The following is a 15,000-nucleotide window of genomic DNA, read 5'->3' as shown; positions in this document are numbered from 1 at the left end:
GCCGTTATGTGATGTGGTTTTTAGGTTATCCATTTCTCTGCCAACTGTTCTTCGTGGTTTTTCTGCTGTGGCAACAGGGATGATTCTCTCAGAGCTATACAGAGTTTACACCAGATGCACAGAACACCAGGGCTGCCCAACCCTGCTCCTGGAGATCTACCAGCCTGAAGGTTTTCACTCTCCCAACCCTAACAAAGCACACCTCGTTCAACAGCCAGAGATCTCCGTGTGCTGCCAATTAGCACAATCAGGTGTGCCAAATTAGGGTTGAAATGTAAATCTACAGGAACAGGAACAGGGACAGGGACAGGGTTGAGCAGCCTTGCTTGTAAACATTGCAGCGTTTTTTTTTCCACAGTCGCCCAGACAGATGTAAGGCATTAATATTGGCCTATATTTAGAGCAGACGTGTTGGAGCGCCAGGTCACCTGACCCCGCGGTGGAGCGTGTCCCTGTGTGGTCGCAGGCCTGCCGCAGGAGGGTGGCTCCGTTCTCAGATGGCTTTGTTTCTAATAACCAGGTTCTGATCAGAGATTGGGACGTTTTTTGGGAAGATTGTTTGTTGTGGAAAATTCCTCTGAGACACGCTGCTGCCCCCACTCTGCGTACAGCTCGCCGCTTCCCCCGGCAACCATGAGGAAAACTGTGCGACTGTGTGTGTGTGTGTGTGTGTGTGTGTGTGTGTGTGTGTGAGACTGTGTGTGAGACTGTCTGTCTGTGTGTGAGACTGTGTCTGTCTGTGTGTGAGACTGTCTGTCTGTGTGTGAGACTGTGTCTGTCTGTGTGTGAGACTGTGTCTGTCTGTGTGTGAGACTGTCTGTCTGTGTGTGAGACTGTGTGTGCGACTGTGTCTGTCTGTGAGACTGTCTGAGACTGTGTGTGAGACTGTGTGAGAGACTGTGTCTGTCTGTGTGTGAGACTGTGTGTGCGACTGTGTCTGTCTGTGAGACTGTCTGAGACTGTGTGTGAGACTGTGTGAGAGACTGTGTCTGTCTGTGTGTGAGACTGTGTGAGACTGTCTGTCTGTGTGTGAGACTGTGTGTGAGAATGTGTTTGTCTGTGTGTGAGACTGTGTCTCTCTGTGGGTGAGACTGTGTGTCTGTACATGTGCGCATGTGTGTGCATGCGTCTCTACGTGTGTGTAGCTGTGTCCACGTGTGTGTGTACGTACTCTGTTCTCTCACGTATGTGTGTGTCTGTCTGTCTGTCTGTCTGTCTGTCTGTCTGTCTGTCTGTCTGTCTGTCTGTATGTGTGTGTGTGCACGTGTAAGTGTGCGTATGCGTACTCTCACTGGAGTGTGTAGCGTAGTGTAGTGTTTGTGTGTACGTGTCTATGTACTGTGTGTGTGTGTGTGTGTGTGTATATATAGATATAGTGTGTATTGCGTGTGTGTGTGTATGTAGTGTGGGTATATATAGTATGTGTATAGCATGTGTGTGTGTATAGCATGTGTGTGTGTGTGTGTGTGTGTGTGTGTGTGTGTATATATAGTGTGTGTGTGTGCTTGGCGCTCATTACTGTGGTTTTCCCATTGGCTTCTCTCTCTCTCCTGCTTCCATACTGAAGGGAGGATTCCGACCCATTCAGGTAATGAGTCAGCGCATGGACCCCCCCCACCACTGCCCCCCCAGAAGAAATCAGCCCCTCCCTCCCTCTCTCTTCCCTCTGTTTCTATCCCTCTGATCCCCCTCTCCCTCTGGTCCCTCTCTCCCTCTGGTCCCTCTCTCCCTCATCATGTGAGGATGACACCAGTCCTCTCTCTCTTCATCTGTCTGTTCTTCTCCGGCGAATGAACAGTCTTTAGCACCCTCTGTGATTTTAGCTTTTATTTAATTTTCTTTTAGCATGTTGTTAGATGCATACCATACTGAGTTCCATCCTGCTACTCAAACTGTGCACGGAGGTTTACCGGAAGAACGAATGGGTGAAGGTGCGTGGTCACCTCTCCCGGTATGTTTGTTCGTTTAAACGCTCAGACTGTTGGCTCCGCCCCTCTGTGAAACACGGCTCCGGTCCTTCAGCTGCTCCACGGGGGCTCCACTGAGTCTCACTCAGCTGAGTCTGACCCTGTGTGTCCCGGGCTCACTGAGGCTCAGGCCCCTGCGTTAGGCTCAGGCCCCGCGTTAGGCTCAGGCCCCTGCGTTAGCCTCAGGCCCCGCGTTAGGCTGGGCCCTGCGTTAGGCTCAGGCCCAGCGTTAGGCTCAGGCCCCTGTGTTAGGCTCAGGCCCTGCGTTAGGCTCAGGCCCCGCGTTAGGCTCAGGCCCCTGCGTTAGGCTGGGCCCTGCGTTAGTCTCAGGCCCCGCGTTAGGCTCAGGCCCCGCGTTAGGCTCAGGCCCTGCGTTAGGCTCAGGCCCCGCGTTAGGCTCAGGCCCCGCGTTAGGCTCAGGCCCCTGCGTTAGGCTCAGGCCCTGCGTTAGGCTCAGGCCCCGCGTTAGGCTCAGGCCCCGCGTTAGGCTCAGGCCCCTGCGTTAGGCTCAGGCCCCGCGTTAGGCTCAGGCCCCTGCGTTAGGCTCAGGCCCCGCGTTAGTCTCAGGCCCCGCGTTAGGCTCAGGCCCCGCGTTAGGCTCGGGCCCCTGCGTTAGGCTCAGGCCCCGCGTTAGGCTCAGGCCCCGCGTTAGGCTCAGGCCCCTGTGTTAGGCTCAGGCCCTGCGTTAGGCTCAGGCCCCGCGTTAGGCTCAGGCCCCGCGTTAGGCTCAGGCCCCGCCTTAGGGTCAGGCCCGCGTTAGGCTCAGGCCCCGCGTTAGGCTCAGGCCCCGCGTTAGGCTCAGGCCCCGCCTTAGGCTCAGGCCCCGCGTTAGGCTCAGGCCCCTGTGTTAGGCTCAGGCCCCTGTGTTAGGCTCAGGCCCCTGCGTTAGGCTCAGGCCCCGCGTTAGGCTCAGGCCCCGCGTTAGGCTCAGGCCCCGCGTTAGGCTCAGGCCCCGCGTTAGGCTCAGGCCCAGCGTTAGGCTCAGGCCCCGCGTTAGGCTCAGGCCCCGCGTTAGGCTCAGGCCCTGCGTTAGGCTCAGGCCCCGCGTTAGGCTCAGGCCCCGCGTTAGGCTCAGGCCCCGCGTTAGGCTCAGGCCCCGCGTTAGGCTCAGGCCCCGCCTTAGTCTCAGGCCCGCGTTAGGCTCAGGCCCCGCCTTAGGCTCAGGCCCCTGTGTTAGGCTCAGGCCCCGCGTTAGGCTCAGGCCCCGCCTTAGGCTCAGGCCCCGCGTTAGGCTCAGGCCCCTGCGTTAGGCTCAGGCCCCGCCTTAGGCTCAGGCCCCTGTGTTAGGCTCAGGCCCCGCGTTAGGCTCAGGCCCCGCGTTAGGCTCAGGCCCTGCGTTAGGCTCAGGCCCCGCGTTAGGCTCAGGCCCCTGTGTTAGGCTCAGGCCCTGCGTTAGGCTCAGGCCCCGCGTTAGGCTCAGGCCCCGCGTTAGGCTCAGGCCCAGCGTTAGGCTCAGGCCCCGCCTTAGGCTCAGGCCCCGCGTTAGGCTCAGGCCCTGCGTTAGGCTCAGGCCCCTGTGTTAGGCTCAGGCCCTTCGTTAGGCTGGGACCTGCGTTAGGCTCAGGTGCCTGACTGGGACCTGGAAGGTTGGTGGTTCATGCTCCACTTTAGACACAGTAAGATCAGTGCAGCTGTTGGGCCCTTAACCCCGCATTGCTCCAGGGGGGGATTAGCCCCTGCTTAGTCTAATCAATATAAGTCGCTTTGGATAAAAGCGTCAGCTAACTTTCTGTTCAACACTATTCAAGGTCTTTAGCAAATAATCTAATGGTTGATCCGTAGAGTCAAGTGTGTAGCTGCATGGTTGGTCAGTAGAGTCAGGTGTGTAACTGCATGGTTGATCAGTAGAGTCAGGTGTGTAGCTGCTTGGTCAGTAGAGTCAGGTGTATAGCTGCTCGGTTGGTCAGTAGAGTCAGGTGTGTACCTGCTTGGTCAGTAGAGTCAGGTGTGTAACTGCATGGTTGATCAGTAGAGTCAGGTGTGTAGCTGCTTGGTCAGTAGAGTCAGGTGTATAGCTGCTCGGTTGGTCAGTAGAGTCAGGTGTGTACCTGCTTGGTCAGTAGAGTCAGGTGTGTAACTGCCTGGTTGATTAGTAGAGTCAGGTGTGTAACTGCATGGTTGGTCAGTAGAGTCAGGTGTGTAACTGCATGGTCAGTAGAGTCAGGTGTGTACCTGCATGGTTGGTCAGTAGAGTCAGGTGTGTAGCTGGTTGGTCAGTAGAGTCAGGTGTGTAGCTGCTTGGTCAGTAGAGTCAGGTGTGTAGCTGCTTGGTCAGTAGAGTCAGGTGTGTAGCTGCTTGGTCAGTAGAGTCAGGTGTGTAGCTGCTCGGTTGGTCAGTAGAGTCAGGTGTGTACCTGCTTGGTCAGTAGAGTCAGGTGTGTAGCTGCTTGGTCAGTAGAGTCAGGTGTGTACCTGCTCGTACAGAAGCCTGCTCCCACCCCGGCCCTCTCCTGGTGGGACTGTGGCCTGCTGTTGAGTCCCACACGGTGCCGTTTGCTTTAGAGTTTAAACCCCTGGCATGTTTCAGTGATGTTTGAGCTCACAGTGTGCTGTGTGCTTCTGTGGGGCGTTGATGCACAAGAGGCTCTTTGACCTGCCAGATCTGGGTCAAATACGTCATTATCTTGGATTCAAATGCTTTTCTACGCTCTCCTGAGCTTGTTTGGTGTATTAAGATTTGAAACCTTCTCAAGAAGTGAAAACCCGCCTTCCGGTCGTCTTGATTGGCCCAATTGCAGGATCAGTTGAGCGCAGGAAGTATTCGGAATCCGAACAATTATGTATTTGCCCCGTGTTTGGCCGTGATGCTCGTTTACGTGCTGAGAGAGAGCGTTCTGTATATAGCGCCTTTCCTTGTGTCTCTGACGTGGTGAGTGCAGGACGAGCATTTTGATCCTAACCTGCTTACCTTGTCCCTGCACCTCCCCCCCCACGCCTGTCCTGCGTTTCCATGGACACCGTGTGAAAAGCTGAGGGTTGCGCGTGACGTACAGATGACGTCAGTTCCGTGAAGTCAGGACTCGCAGCGCGTGCAGCACTGCTCCTGAGGGGGAGGGGCCACTGCACACTGACGCAGGAGTGTGTTCTACCTGTGAATTCAGTTTGTTATGTACAGTTAACGCGCTGTACGCGCGGTGCGTGTGTGTGTGTGTGATATCACCCGCTGGCTGAACTGCTGAAGTGTTTGTCAGTGGTGATGCGGGCAGATTTCAGCAGCTCTGCGTAGTGCTGAGTCATGCTTTACTCGTGCGCGGAGTGGCTGTTGTGTTCCTGTGGCACGCGGCGCTGTGGAGCAGTGTCTGCCGATCCTCCACGGGGACCTCGCTCTCCTTCCTGTGCGAGTCGCACTGTGGGGACGGGGGTGGGGGGTGGGGGGTGCTCTCAGGATGGGGAGGGCTCTGAGGTTAGCGGGAACGTGCAGGGGGGGGGCTCTGAGGTTAGCGGGAACGTGCAGGGGGGGGCTCTGAGGTTAGCGGGAACGTGCAGGGGGGGGCTCTGAGGTTAGCGGGAAGGTGTGCGGGTGCGGACAGTGTCGTGTCGGCGGGTTCCTGTCTGCCATCCGGTGCGGTTTCCTCTGGCCCCGCCCAGCCGGGCGGGGACAGGAAGTGGCTGCTGGGTTTCCGTGGAGATTACTCCCGCCCCCCTCCTCCCGCCGGTGGCTCAGGAAACGGAAACGTGCCGCCACGCTGCTGAGCCCCTGAGCGCCTGTCCCTCAGTGGGGGGGAGGGGGGGCGGCGGCCTGTAGCGTAGTGGTTAAGGTGCATGACTGGGACCCGCAAGGTAGCTGGTTCGATCCCCGGTGTAGCCACAATAAGATCCGCACAGCCACTGGGCCCTTGAGCAAGGCCCTTAACCCTGCATTGATCCAGGGGAGGATTGTCTCCTGCTTAGTCTAATGAACTGTACGTTGCTCTGGATAAGAGCGTCTGCCAAATACAATTAACGTAACGCAACGGGTGTATCCTCAGGCCCCTTTATTTTCCCACCTCCCCCCTCTGTTATTCCTCTCCTCTCATCCCACCTCTTATTCCTCTCATCCCTCTCATTCTCCTTCCCTGTCATCCCTCTCTCACTGTATCTCTCATTCCTGCCTCTCATCCCTCTCTCCTCCCTCTCTCATCTCTCTCTCATCCCTCTCTCTCTCTCTCTCTCTCTCTCTCTCCCTCCTGTAGTTTTTCCAGAGGACCCAGATGCAGCAGGTGAGGCCCACCATCCCCAGTAACAGCCCCTCCATCCGGCCAGGATCGCAGACCCCCACCGCCGCCGTGTACCCGCCCCCCAACCAGCCCATCATGATGACCATGACCCCCATGCCCTTCCCCTCCCCGCAGGCCGCACAATACTACATCCCCCAGGTGAGTGAAACGGCACACAACATCCATACAGCACACAACATCCATACAACATCCATACAGCACACAACATCCATACAGCACACAACATTCATACAACATTCATACTGTACACAACATCCATACAGCACACAACATTCATACTGTACACAACATTCATACAGCATTCATACTGTACACAACATCCATACAGCACACAACATTCATACAACATTCATACAGCACACAACATCCATACAGCACACAACATTCATACAACATTCATACTGTACACAACATCCATACAGCACACAACATTCATACTGTACACAACATTCATACAGCATTCATACTGTACACAACATCCATACAGCACACAACATTCATACAACATTCATACTGTACACAACATCCATACAGCACACAACATTCATACTGTACACAACATTTATACAACATTCATACTGTACACAACATTCATACAGCACACAACATTCATACAACATTCATACGGTACACAACATTCATACAGCACACAACATTCATACAACATTCATACTGTACACAACATCCATACAGCACACAACATTCATACAACATTCATACTGTACACAACATTCATACAGCACACAACATTCATACAACATTCATACTGTACACAACATTCATACAGCACACAACATTCATACAACATCCATACAGCACACAACATTCATACAACATTCATACTGTACACAACATTCATACAGCACACAACATTCATACAACATTCATACTGTACACAACATTCATACAACATTCATACTGTACACAACATCCATACAGCACACAACATTCATACTGTACACAACATCCATACAGCACACAACATTCGTACAACTTTCATACTGTACACAACATCCATACAGCACACAACATTCATACAACATTCATACTGTACTCAACATTCATACAGCACACAACATTCATACAACATCCATACAGCACACAACATTCATACAACATCCATACAGCACACAACATTCATACTGTACACAACATCCATACAGCACACAACATTCATACAACATTCATACTGTACACAACATTCATGCAACATTCATACAGCACACAACATTCATACAACATTCATACTGTACACAACATTCATACAACATTCATACTGTACACAACATCCATACAGCACACAACATTCGTACAACATTCATACTGTACACAACATCCATACAGCACACAACATTCATACTGTACACAACATCCATACAGCACACAACATTCATACTGTACACAACATTCATACAGCATTCATACTGTACACAACATCCATACAGCACACAACATTCGTACAACATTCATACTGTACACAACATCCATACAGCACACAACATTCATACAGCACACAACATTCATACAACATTCATACTGTACACAACATTCATACAGCACACAACATTCATACAACATTCATACTGTACACAACATTCATACAGCACACAACATTCATACAACATCCATACAGCACACAACATTCATACTGTACACAACATCCATACAGCACACAACATTCATACAACATTCATACTGTACACAACATTCATACAGCACACAACATTCATACAACATTCATACTGTACACAACATTCATACAACATTCATACTGTACACAACATCCATACAGCACACCATATTCATACAACATTCATACTGTACACAACATCCATAAAGCACACAACATTCGTACAACATTCATACTGTACACAACATCCATACAGCACACAAAATTCATACAACATTCATACTGTACTCAACATTCATACAGCACACAACATTCATACAACATCCATACAGCACACAACATTCATACTGTACACAACATCCATACAGCACACAACATTCATACAACATTCATACTGTACACAACATTCATGCAACATTCATACAGCACACAACATTCATACAACATTCATACTGTACACAACATTCATACAACATTCATACTGTACACAACATTCATACAACATTCATACTGTACACAACATCCATACAGCACACAACATTCGTACAACATTCATACTGTACACAACATCCATACAGCACACAACATTCATACTGTACACAACATCCATACAGCACACAACATTCATACTGTACACAACATCCATACAGCACACAACATTCGTACAACATTCATACTGTATACAACATCGATACAGCACACAACATTTATACTGTACACAACATTCATACAACATTCATCCAATGAAATTGTATTTATGCTGTTGTTCCACTTCTTTCTGAACAGTGGTGTGCAGTTTTAGCTGACTATTTCAAGTTGGTCTGCTGTTTATCCATTAAAAGCTTAGCTTAACTGTATTCATATTACCAACATCAGGCATCAAGTAACGGTCCTTCAGCCAATAAAATTGGAGGTGGTGACAGTGCATGGGTGGGGGAGTACATGTTTACTATCTGTGTGCTTTTTACTTGCTAATATGTGGATGTGAATGTAAGTTCTCCTGTAAGTGGCTGTAGATGAGAGAATCTGCTGAACGACGTAAACGCTGTGAGAGTTTTGGCTGAGTCCCCTCTCTGCTCCCCCACAGTACCGCCACAGCACCCCCCAGTACGTGGGCCCCCCCCAGCAGTATTCTGTGCAGCCCCCCGGCCCCAACACCTTCTACCCCACCCCTCCTGGGGAGTTCCCCACTCCCTACGGTGAGCCTGCGTCTGTGCATTACACTGCTGTGGATTACACACACACACACACACACACACACACGCATACGTACACACACACACACACACACACACGCATACGTACACACCCGCACACACACACACACACACGCGCATACGTACACACCCACACACACACACACATGCATGTACTAAGACACAAACCTACACACACACACACATGCTTGCATGCCTACCTCGACACCTACCTACATGCTCATACCTACACACACACACACACACACACACACACACCTACACAAACACACATTCTCTCCCTCTCTCTCGCCACCCTAACTTTGTCCTGCCCCCCTCAGCGGGCCCCCCGTACTACCCAGGACAGGCTGTGTACACCCCCTCCCCCCCCATCATCGTGCCTACACCACAGCAACCTCCACCCACCAAGAGGGAGAAGAAGACAGTGAGTATCCCAGCATGCCTTGCAGCGAGCACTATGCTCGCACTATTCTTCCCTGGGGAAAGAATGATTAAGATTATGATTATTTCATCATTAAGAATTGCCTATTAAGACTTTGCCTTTGGAATTGTATTAATTACTTGGAAAGTTCCCCGTTGTGCGTTTCTAGTTTGAGAATGGAGTCAGTGTCGACCAGGCCTGGGTCAATTACATGTTTGTTTTGGACTCAGATACTTCTCTACACTTTACTGAGCATGTCTGGTGTATTGCGACCGATGAAATGTTCTCAAAAAGTGCAAACCCCACCTTCTGCACCCGATCAAGATCTGTCGCGCACAGAAAATGATTTGAAACTGAAACAGGTGTGTAATTGACCGAGGTGTGGTGTGGACCTCCTTGTCGGACGCCGTTAGTCCGGACACAAGAGAGGGATGAGCAGGAGATGGTTTTCAGGGGAGCGGTCAGGGCTGCGTTGTGATTCGGGGCTGCGGTGTGATTCCGGCGCTTTAGGGAGGTCTTCTCTTCCCTGTCGTTGTCCTCCCAGATCCGGATCCGGGACCCCAACCAGGGCGGCAGGGACATCACCGAGGAGATCATGTCGGGAGGGGGCACCGGGAGCCGGAACCCCACCCCCCCTGTGGGCCGGCCGTCCTCCACCCCCACCCCCCCGCAGGTGAGCCCCGCCCTGCCCCGACGCCCCGCCCCGACGCCCCGCCCTGTTACACGGCCGTTACTAACAATCCAAGTTTTGACCTGGGTTTCTTCTGCTTCTGCCAGACTGCAGTCTTTTTTTGTAGCGGCTGAAAAAATGTTTTATAATAAAGGGGTTTGGCTTACTCTAGAAGCTTCAGACACATGCACATGCACACACAGACCGTTAAAAAGCGTTTATTGTAATGCCGTATGCACCGATATAAAGCAAAAAAAAATGGAGCAGTTTCCACCGAAGAGCCCGGCAGGTTACCGAGACAGTGTGGGAATGTGGACAACACGGTACGCTGCACCTTATTATAGCACTCTCTGAAAATACCCCATTTGGGCTCTAACCGCCTAAATATAGTCTATACACTTTGACCTGAATTCAAGTTGAACTTTGACTGACAAGTAAACGCAAGTATTACACCAATTATCCGCGTACTCCCACGTGAGTTTCAGGAATCGCTCACTCCTGCGGTTAATCCTTAGCCAGAGTTGATGAAAAGTGTTGATTGAATGTTAGCCAGTGTGTGAGACATGGATGATTTTGGGAATGCTGGAATCCATTGTTTCAGTCCGAACGGCAATAAGAAGCAGGCGGTATTCTAGTGAAATGGGAAAGCCACAGTCGCCTCCATAACCGCTCTGCTCTGCGAACCTCGAACGTGATCCTGTCTGAGTGTCTGAGCCTTGAGCCTCCCTCCCTGTTCCCGCGCCTTGTATTAAAACCATATGCCAGGAAGGACCGCCTCTGGCGATTTCGTAAAGTAAAAAAAAATAAAAAAAAAACCTTTGTGAAACACATTTACTGTGTGTCTGCCTCAAAAGCATTTGTGTCGTCTGTGTGTCTGAGTTCCCTCTACAAAGGACCCTCAAACACAGCAACGCAAAAACGTTTTGTGTAAACAAAAAGCAATGGAAAAAAAAACTTCCTGCGGAATGATGTAATGGGATTCAATTGTCAGGTCTTTGTAGTTCCCCCCCAACTGTATTCATCTGTTACTGTAATTTAAAAACCAGACTTTGACAGGAAGTATGTGAAACTGTACTTCCCATCTTCACCGGGATGTTCGTACGAACTCACTTTTAGACGTTATTGTAAGAAGCTGGCGGGAGGAAAAAGAAGCAGGGATCAAAACAGGAAGTCTCTTCATCCGTACGAGATGACGTATTTTCCAGCGGAATGAAAACAAGGTTCAGAGGAGCTGAGGCAGCACAGTTTGGTTTATGAGTCACAGGGAGCAGGTTGTGTGCAGTCATCATGCATAAGCGAAAAATCCCCGCTGGGCCGCCTAATTCCCTACTCTACGTCCCTCTATGTGGACTTCTAATCCCAACCCATCGGCCAGTGCCGTCGGGTTCCTCTCGATCCTTCCCATCTGGGAGTTTTTTTTTTTCTTCTCGCCACTGTTTGAGGGTTTTTCTCCCAGAAGGGAGTCGTTTTCCCCGTATGCTATTTGGGGGCTCAGAGCTGATATTTTTTTTCTTCCCCTCTGTTACTCTGTAAAGCGTCGTTATGTGACCGTCTTCTGTGAAAAGCGCAATACAAATAAAATTTAAAATTTAATTATTGGAATCCGAGTTATTTTGAATTATTTTTTACCGCCTCGCGCCAGTCTGAGAAACGGAAAAAACGGCTCTGCAGCTCACTCGCGTTTGCGGACTGGCCGCGTTTCTCTGGCAGTTCATCGATGTACGCTAACTACCTTTAAACTTAAAAGCTTTTTTTATCATTGCGTTTAGGAGTAGCCTCTGTGATTTTGTACCGATTTCACATTTCTTTCATGAGAAACTCCTGTGTAAATTGACCTTAATGTTTGTGGGTTTAATTCCCGGCTGGAGCTGTGGCGTTGAGCACCGGTAACGTTACTGAGCTAGCTAACGTTACTCTAGGGTGTAGCCTAACCCGAACTGCTTCAGAAACGTTAAATGTACTGCTGTGTAAATTACATGCATGCAAATAATAGGCCTATCTAAGATCTGTATACGATAATCTGTTAAATGGCTGGCTTATATGTTAATGCGATATAAATAAATGGGAATGTCACCGTTGACACGTTTGCCTTGGCTAAATCTAACGTAACGCGCTAATTAACAGCGAACAGTCTTAGCTAGCTGAAGCAACAGAACTGTTTGGATAGCTACTGTAAGCTACCTAACTTACTGGTGCTGTCTGGTGTTTTAAAATAGAGCTTCACTCCATAAACGAATTGGCTATTTCTGTAGAGGTCGTGCAGGAGTGACAAAGAGCAGCTCTCCACTTTAAATAACGTTACACAACTTTACAATATTATCCGGCGACCTACAATTACTGTAATCATCATGTCAGTATGGCAAGGTTTTGATTTCAATAACGTTACTAGGTTATTTTGGTTAATTTCTCCCATTGAGTGTAAGGAAAATGTATTTGTTTCTCGGTGTTGAATGAAACATTGTGTTCGTGTGGCAATCCCTTATTCTTTGTTAGCGAGCTGTTTGCTTGCGATTATGTGCTTTCGCTGGGTGGCTGGGCGGTTATAGCGGTCAGGATAAAAGTGAATTGTTGCCTTGTCGCCGTGTTTAGGATAACAATTTTAGCTAGTTTTAATTTGTTTCATAGGCTCCTGTGTTAATCATCTCTCTCTCTCTGTTGTGTTCCCCTCTCTTTGTTAACAGTATTTATCTCTGTATTAACATTGTTCATATCTGTATGAATCTCTTTCAGTGTTGAGTGTTCATCTTTCTCTCTGTGTTGTGTTCATCTCTCTGTGTTAACAGTGCTCATCTCTTTATCTCTCCTTCTTCTTTTCTGTTCTCCATTCTTTTAATCACCTCATCTTTTGTTTGCTTCTTCTGATCTGTGTGCCTTCACCATCTTTCTTTCTCTTACTCTCTGCTCCCAATTTGCTCTTTGTGCTTGTGTGTGTGTGTGTGTGTGTATGGGTCTGTGTGTGTGTGTGTGTGTGTGTGTGTATGGGTCTGTGTACGTGTATTTGTCTGTGTGTGTGTTTGTGTGTGTGTGCATCTGTGTGTGTGTGTGTGTGTGTGTGTGTGTCCGTACGTGTGTGTGTTTTTTCACGTTGCTAGCTTCTATGTCCGCACCCTCATTATCCTCACATTTTCTACCTCAAATCCCAGCAGCTGGGCAGCCACACCCCGGATCACGGCCCGGTCGGGTACAGCGTGGACAGCACCCCCCACCTCTCCACCAGCGCTGTCGACGTGAAGCCAGGTCCGACACCCCGCCTCCTCTCTCCCTCCTATCTAACCCCCGCACCTCCTCTCTCCCTCCTCTCTAACCCCTGCGCCTCCTCTCTCCCTCCTCTCTAACCCCTGCGCCTCCTCTCTCCCTCCTCTCTAACCCTCGCACCTCCACTCTAACCCCGCACCTCCTCTCTCCCTCCTCTCTGACCCCCGCACCTCCTCTCTCTCTAACTCCTCTAACCCCCGCACCTCCTCTCTGACCCCCGCACCTCCTCTCTCCCTCCTCTCTGACCCCTGCACCTCCTCGAACCCCTGCGCCTCCTGTCTCTCTCCTCTCTTCCTCCTCTCTCTCTAACTCCTCTAACCCCTGCGCCTCCTCTCTCCCTCCTCTCTGACCCCCCGCACCTCCTCTAACCCCTGCGCCTCCTGTCTCTCTCCTCTAACCACCGCGCCCTGCTGTATCCACCCACCCCAGCTCATCTCTGCTCTGTTCTCTCTGACCCTCACTTGCTCAGGCCCCCGGTGTTTCCCAGTTTGAACTGTTTCCTGTTACCATTAAAGCCGTATAGTGATGGTGACTCTGAAGGCCAGTTTATAGTCCAGTTTATAGTCCGGTTTATGCCTGATGACGTACAATGCACCAGCGATGTTTGGTTTATACTCTGGGTGACTGAGTGAGTGTGCACTTTTTCCTAATGACAACGACCACAGTCTACTTTGGACGACAATAGAACTTTCATGAGTTAGACACTGAGTTGCTGGACTATGGAAAAAAACAAAAACTGCACAAATAAATAATATGTGTGCATGTGTGTCTGAGAGAGAGAGTTTGGGGTGTGTGTGTGTGTGTGTGTGTGTGTGTGTGTGTGTGTGTGTGTGTGTGTGTGTGTGTGAGTTTGGGGGGGGTGTGTGTGAGTGTGTGAGTGTGTTGGGGTGTGTGTGTTTGGTGGTGTATCACTCTCCTCTCCTTCCAGATGAGAAGCCAAAGCAGGACCCTGCGCCCGCGCTGAAGCCTCCCTCCCCAGGCCTGCAGCCGCTGGACCCCCCAGCAGAGAAGAGCGACCCCGCCCCCCCAGAGAAACTGCCGGAGCCCCCCCTTCCCAGCCCCCCCGCAGCGCCCCCCAGCACAGGCCCGAGCCCCCCGGCCCCCGCCGTCAGCCCCCGCCCAGCCCCCGCCACCCCGGAGGAACCCGCCCCCACCCCCAAAGATGAGCCCAAGCTGCCCCCTCCTGACCCCGCCCCAGCCGCAGAGCTCAGGAATCGAGAGGCCCCACCCCCCGGGAGCTGCCCCACGGGCCCCCGGCCCGCCCCCACCCCCCCGCCCCCGCTCCTGAAGGCCATCAACGGGCTGACGGACAAGGACGAGGCTTCGCTGAGCCGCGAGCTGGAGGCCCCGCCCCCGGAGTCCGCCCGGCCGCCCTCCCCGCCCCCGAGCCAGCCCGTGGCTCCGCCCCCTGTCGCCGGCGGCGACGCCTTGGAGGTCGTTTCCCGGGAGACGCGGGCAGAGAGCCCCCCCGAGGTGGTCTCCGCCGTCCCGCGAAACGCAGGCGGCCCCCCCGCCCCTCCGCCCCCCTCCCTCTCCGCCCCGCCCCCCTCCGCCACGCCCGCCCCGGCTCTGGCCCCGCCCCCCGGCCTCACGCTGCCCCCGGCAGAAGCAGTGGCGTGGCGC

General features: G+C 51.5%; 1 protein-coding gene across 1 annotated transcript in view; it reads left to right on the top strand.

Annotated features, from left to right (window-relative positions):
* The window catches only part of eif4g3b (eukaryotic translation initiation factor 4 gamma, 3b), a 57,765-nt gene that overhangs the window by 23,975 nt on the left and 18,790 nt on the right, over positions 1–15,000 (top strand). The window contains exons 6-13 of the mRNA XM_061259164.1: positions 1,568–1,588; positions 6,140–6,322; positions 8,902–9,013; positions 9,352–9,455; positions 9,997–10,125; positions 13,266–13,359; positions 14,306–14,867; positions 14,984–15,000. The exon at positions 14,984–15,000 is cut by the window's right edge and continues 132 nt beyond it. Of these exons, the coding sequence (XP_061115148.1) occupies positions 1,568–1,588; positions 6,140–6,322; positions 8,902–9,013; positions 9,352–9,455; positions 9,997–10,125; positions 13,266–13,359; positions 14,306–14,867; positions 14,984–15,000 (1,222 nt within the window). The remainder of the gene's footprint in view (positions 1–1,567; positions 1,589–6,139; positions 6,323–8,901; positions 9,014–9,351; positions 9,456–9,996; positions 10,126–13,265; positions 13,360–14,305; positions 14,868–14,983) is intronic.

The sequence above is a fragment of the Conger conger genome, chromosome 10 (genome assembly GCF_963514075.1).
Source record: "Conger conger chromosome 10, fConCon1.1, whole genome shotgun sequence".
NCBI lineage: Eukaryota > Metazoa > Chordata > Actinopteri > Anguilliformes > Congridae > Conger > Conger conger.
The sequence above is the reverse complement of the archived record's forward strand: the minus strand, read 5'-3'. Positions and strand labels throughout refer to the sequence as shown.